This window comes from Populus euphratica, unplaced genomic scaffold (assembly GCF_000495115.2).
Source record: "Populus euphratica unplaced genomic scaffold, PopEup_1.0 scaffold28.1, whole genome shotgun sequence".
Lineage (NCBI taxonomy): Eukaryota > Viridiplantae > Streptophyta > Magnoliopsida > Malpighiales > Salicaceae > Populus > Populus euphratica.
The window spans coordinates 2,074,015-2,080,675 of record NW_011499862.1 but is presented as its reverse complement, the minus strand read 5'-3'; the positions used below and the strand labels follow the sequence as shown (position 1 = coordinate 2,080,675).

At 26.6% G+C, this 6,661-nt stretch overlaps 1 protein-coding gene and 1 long non-coding RNA gene across 3 annotated transcripts in view; one reads left to right on the top strand and one right to left on the bottom strand.

Moving 5' to 3' along the window:
• The window catches only part of LOC105125225 (agamous-like MADS-box protein AGL80), a 953-nt gene extending 536 nt beyond the window's left edge, over positions 1 to 417 (top strand). The window contains exon 2 of one of the 2 annotated variants that reach the window (XM_011025591.1): positions 35 to 417. In XM_011025591.1, the coding sequence (XP_011023893.1) occupies positions 35 to 293 (259 nt within the window). In that variant the 3' untranslated portion in view covers positions 294 to 417. Of the gene's footprint in view, positions 1 to 28 lie in introns of both variants that reach the window. The other variant, XM_011025589.1, reaches the window with a different exon arrangement.
• LOC105125226 (uncharacterized) overlaps positions 1 to 2,660 on the bottom strand; it is a 20,918-nt gene extending 18,258 nt beyond the window's left edge. Inside the window, exon 1 of the long non-coding RNA XR_842204.1 lies at positions 2,650 to 2,660. This is a non-coding gene — a long non-coding RNA (uncharacterized LOC105125226). The remainder of the gene's footprint in view (positions 1 to 2,649) is intronic.
• Positions 2,661 to 6,661: the final 4,001 nt, after the last annotated feature.

Below are 6,661 nucleotides of genomic sequence, written 5' to 3'. Positions count from 1 at the left end.
ACATCAACAGGCCCCAAAACAATGGGAGTGGCAGTGGCACTAGCCATACCTCTCAATTGGAAGCAGCTGCAGCCACCGGGGCTGGACCTAGCAGTGCTAGAGAGCAAGCGCCGGAGTCATCTCAGATGGTTACTAATGATTTTGAGGTTAATGTGGGTGCCATGCAGAGACAGCAATGGTTCATGGACTTGATGACCCCTCAAGAGCATATGGGGTTTGGTGGGGAAGACATGGTGCTGCCTTCCGGGGATAACAACCAGAATGGACTGTGGACCAATTCATTTTTCCCTTGAAATGGTTAATTAATTTGCTTGCTTAATTATGAATTGTCTTTAATTTCCTGAGCCTTTTTAGCTATTGTTTGGACACAGTTCATTACAGTATTTTACTTATGAATAAATTTCTTGTTTACCAAATCTACATGAATTATAATATGTTCATGGTATTTCGATTGCATGTTTCTATCTGTCAGATCTGATTTAATTTCAGATATTATATATCGTGGCATCCATTTTCAATTCTTGAATCAAATATTATGATTGGTTGACATGATGAAATATATAATCAAAACATTTTTTTACAACAATATTATCACTCTACATATTCTGAAGCAGGGAGCACGAACATAAATGGCAGAAAGGTCAGGCAAATTTCTTCTTCTTCTTTTTTATTTATGATTATGCAGTAATTAAGGAGAGAAAATATCCAATAAGTGGTCAACAAGATCAGACAAATTTAGCAAGATTTAGCACTGCATTTTCCCATTTGAAACAAATGATTTCTCACCAGATATAATATAAATTTTTTAAGGCCTAATTATTTTATTTTTAGCCAAACTGATTATGCAGACTTATAGGATCTAATTATATAAAATGTGAAAACACAAAAAAATAATTGATCAAGGGCAACAGACAAACAGCACTGTTCTACAACTCAGTAACTAGAAAAACATTGAGAGAGAAGGAAATTGGTGTGTGTATGTATATATATATATATGTCCAAATTAATGAACCTCGTTTACTGATTTGTAGGATCAGTACTCTGGCAATTGTCCTGCCTGTTATCTCTGTTACATCATGATAAAAAAAAAAAACAGAGAGAGAGAGAAAGAGAGAGAGCGAGGGGGAAAAAGGAAGAAGAAGGATCAATGAGTAGGCAAATTAATTAATTAATAGTCATATATGGTCTAAATATAATGCAATGAACACAAATATAATGAAAAAGTCATGAAAACTAGAAGGTATTAATTCATTTGATTTATATATTTTTTTCAAAAGCATTTATAAGGGATCAATACAAAATTTTAAGGTCTAACAATGAAGATATTAATTTTGGAAAATCTTCTCATACGACTATCTAAAACTACACCTTTCTTCGAGGGGCATAATTTTAAGAATTAATTAATTTAAAAATCTCTTATAAGATTTTGAAAATTGATACTAATAGGAACCAAATTAATCGGTTTTACAACAGAGAAAATTCTGGTGTTGTCCGAAGATATATCTTTAATTAAGATCTTCATATTCATGATCTTGTTAATTACAATAAACTCATAAACATAAATGAGATACATGAATAATAAAATTTGAACAAAATACGATTTCATTATATAAGACTTATAGAAACTTAATTATATAGAATTCATAAATAAAGAAACATAAGCAACACACACACACACAACTAATACATTAATTTGAAGTTATCTCATATCAATATTGTAAGAAAATCTTGATCTCCTCTTCCATCAAACTTACAAAAACTTTTATGAGATCCTTAAATAATAAAATCTGAATGAGATTCCCCAGTAATAAACTATGAAAAAAAAATATATGTAAAATTAATATATTAATTTAAAGATATTTTATTTGATTGTCTAAATTTTTTATTTCCCTTCACGTGAAGCTTACAAAAGCTTGCATAGAAATATATAAATAATAAAATCTGAATAAATAACAAACTCATTATATTATACTTACAAGAATGCTACGAGTTAATTTTTCATTTCAAAAATAGATTTTGTACGACAATTTAGTCTTATTAAACTCAGTTTTTTCCTTATCGATTCACTTATGTTTTACTTACGACTTGTTTGTCCTGCAAACTTAAGAGATTATCTATACTTTTTCAATATTACAAGCAAACAAAATAACACAAATGAATAGAAGCAGAATGCATAGCCCTAACAACAAAAAATACCATGCACCTATATAACCTTTTCATATTATTTTACATCAAACTTCACATTCTAAAATAATAAAATCTAAATAATTTAAAGATATCTCATAGTGCCCTCTAATTTTTCTTCTCTATATTTACATCAAACTTTTTTAAAAATCTTGCATGGAATCTATAAATTATAAATTTAAACAAAAGACAATTCCGTTATAAAATATCTATATAAAATCTAAATAAAAGACTGTCCATTAATATCATTCCTACAGACATTTGTATGGGATTCATAAATAATGAGATTTAAAACAAATTTTATGTGCAGCGAATATATAAATTTAAAGTTATCATATACCATTGTCTTAAATTCTTTCATCTCCCTTTACATCAAGCTTAATTACAAACACTTGAATGGAATCATAGATAATAAAATCTAAAGAGAAGTTGATGATGTGACATTGGAATTACAAATTTATATACATGCAAAATTTGTAAATAATAAATTTAAACAAGAAAACGTATGTATAACAAATATATCAATTCATTTGATCTCAAACTACTCTTCAAAATCATTATCTCCCTCCCTTGCATTAGACTTCCTCAAACTTAAATGAGATCCATGAATAATAAAATATGAACAAAAAATTATCCCATTATATTATATTTATAAAAATTTATATAAGAATCTCATTCAGGTTTATCTCATTACCTTGGACTTACAGACATAAATATGAGAAATTTATAAATAATGAATATGAATAAAAAAAGGCATGTACAACAAATATATCAATTCATTTTTATCTCAAACACTCTCTAAAAAAGTTCATCTCCCCTGTTTTAAACTTACTTAGACTTAAATGCGATATGAACAAAAATAATTCTATTATATCTAATTTATAAACACTTATATGATAATATCATTTAAGTTTATCTCGTTATGTTGGACTTACAAACATAAATATTCTGAATTTATAAATAATAAATTTGAATAAGAAAAGACATGCACAACAAATATATCAATTCATTTTATCTCAAACTCTCTAAAAACGTTCATCTCTCATTGCTTTAAATTTACTCAAACTTAAATGAGATCCATTAATAATGAGATATGAACAAAAAATGATCCTATTATATCAGATTTATAAACACTTATGTGAGAATATCATTTAAGTTTATCTCGTTATGTTTGACTTATATATATATATATATATATATATATATATATAGAATTTATAAATAATAAATCTAAACATTAAACTTACTCAAACTTAAATGAAATATGAACAAAAAATGATCCTATTATATCGGATTTATAAATACTTATATGAGAATATCATTTAAATTTATCTCGTTATATTAGACTTACAAATATAGATATGTTGACTTTATAAATAATGATTCTAAACAAGAAAAGGTATATACAACAAATATATTAATTCATTTTTATCTCAAACCACACTTTAAATGACATCCATAAATAATGAGATATGAAAAAAATAAAATCCTATCATGTCAGATTTATAAACATTTATGTAAGAATATCAAGTAAATTTATCTTGTTACATTGGACTTACAAATATAGAGATATGAAATTTATAAATAATGAATTTGAACAAGAAAAGGTATGTACAACAAATATATTGATTCATTTTTAAACTCATATCACTCTTTAAGAAAGTTCATCTCCTATTGCTTTAAACTTACTCAAACTTAAAAGATATATGAACAAAAAATAACCTGGATTTATAGACACTTATGTAAGAATCTCATTTAAGTTTATCTTATTTCGTTGGACTTACTTATCTCCTGTTACTTTAAACATACTCAAACTGAAATGAAATATGAACAAAAAATGATCTATTATATCGGATTTATAAAAACTTATATGAGAATATTATTTAAGTGTATCTCATTATGTTGGACTTACAAACATAGATATGTTGAATTTATAAATAATGAATCTAAACAAGAAAAGGTATATACAACAAATTTATTAATTCATTTTTATCTTAAACCACGCTCTAAAAACATTTAGCTTCTGTTGCTTTAAACTTGCTCAAACTTAAATGACATCCATAAATAATAAGATATGAAAAAAAATAATCCTATTATATCGGATTTATAAACACTTAAGTGAGAATATCGTTTAAGTTTATCTCATATGTTGGACTTACAATTATAGATAAGTGAAATTTATAAATAATGAATCTGAACAAGAAAAGGTATATACAACAAATATAACAATTTATTTTTATCCCAAACCATTCTCTAAAAAAGTTCATCTCCTGTCACTTTAAACATACTTAAACTTAAATGAGATATGAATAAAAAATAATCCCATTATATCAGATTTATAAATACTTATTTAAGAATCTCATTTAAGTTTATTTTGTTATGTTGAACTTACAAATATAGATATATGGAATTTATAAGTAATGAATCTGAACAAGAAAAGGTATGTACAACAAATATATCGATTCATTTTTAAACTCATATCACTCTTTAAAAAAATTCATTTCCTGGTGCTTTAAACTTACTCAAACTTAAAAAAGATATGAACAAAAAATAACCCTATTATATCAGATTTATAAACATTTATGTAAGAATCTCATTTAAGTTTATCTTGTTTTGTTGGACTTACTCATCTCTTGTTGCTTTAAACATACTCAAACTAAAATGAGATATGAACAAAAAATGATCTCATTAATACATTGGATTTATAAACACTTATATGAGAATCTCATTTAAATTTATCTCATTAAGTTGGACTTACAAACATAAATATGAAAAATTTATAAATCATGAATATGAACAATAACAAGAAAAGGCATGTACAACAAATATATCTACTTATTATTTTTATTTCAAACCACTCTCTAAAAAGTTCATCTCGCAGTATACTAAATTTATTAAAATACTTATGTACAACAAATATATTAAAATAACGTTATCTCATACAACTATCTAAAATTTTCTTCTCATGATAAATTAACCACGAAAGCCACCTTAATTAGGAATTCATCAAATCCATCCATAACAAATTCACAGAGTTTAACCTTACAGTATGATATCAACAAAGCAGGCATTCATAAAAACCAAAAAAGAAATACTATTTTCCTCATCAGCTCTAGAACTTTAGCCCTCACACCTCAAAGCATTCCCCCACTGTATTTGATAACAAGTGTTATGTTCTATCACTGGTTTTCCACTCCAGTCAAACAAAATATACGTAAGATAGACTAGTAATTTTGTTTTGTCAAGCTAAGTTTTTGATAACTAATATGAGCAGGGTTACGGGAGAGGAGAGGAATCAAAGACAAAGAAATAAAGACTTGCCTAGCTAGGAGAGGAAAAAAAATCAGTAGCAGGTGGAGGAGATCGACTAATCGAGGAGGAGTCAGGGGGGGAGAGGGAATGGGGCGTATAACAAGAATGAATTTTAGAGTTTGAGTTTTTTAAAGAAAATTTTCTATTTCTATCCATGTTAAATTTAAAAGAGTTCTTAATTTTAATTTGAATAGGTTTAGCTTAGTCTGGTTTAATTGGTGTCAGGCTTATGAAATTAAATCCAAATTGAATGAATGTTTTTTTTCCAAGTAGTTTTTTGGTTAATTTTTTTTTTCCTGTTTAATCAGTCTTTTAGCTTTTCAATTAGACCTACCTGCCAGCTCTATTTGGTACATCATGGTAGAAAAATAAAAAGAAAAGAGGAAGAAGATGGATCTATGAGAACCTCAATGAGCATGCAATTTAAATAATTAATAGTCATATATGGTAATTATGGTCGAGATTTAGAAGATGTTGACAGTGAGGTAACCCAAAACAGTTTATACATGTCCAGGTTTTACTGATCATATTAGAGTATCAAATTAATCACATATTTCAAGGATTATATATGATGTTAGACTATCCTTACAATCAATCTAGATTAATTTTCTGAGTTATTGATACTTATAAACTTTATTTTTACCTTATAAGTGAAGGATTCAGTAAGAAGTCTTCCTGCAGTTTTGATAATTAGCAGCCAGATAATAACAATGGAGTAGGAATATTAAGTGCGTACCCTTAATTAATTGATGGCCACAACGTTTTCTTTTCATGTTTGATGAATATAAACATGGATTTTATTTATTATTTTAATTCCATGGGGGCTTGAATGATTTGAGATTTTAGAGTTTAACGCCATGAAAGTTTTTAGCTATAGTTGAGAATAATAGAATGTGTTAGATTGTGTCTTAGCCGACATTCCTATTTATATATATACGGTAGAACAAGGTAATAAATGTAGGGATTACAACATTGGAATAATCCTATATTAATTTTCTATTCTGATATATATATATATATATGTTATATGATTAATACTTAAAAATGCATTTTTATTATGGTTTTATATTATAATTTTGCACTTGAAGTATCAATAACTCCTTAACTAAAACATGTTTTATAATAATATATCTAATAATATAAGATACCTTTAATTTCTGGTAAA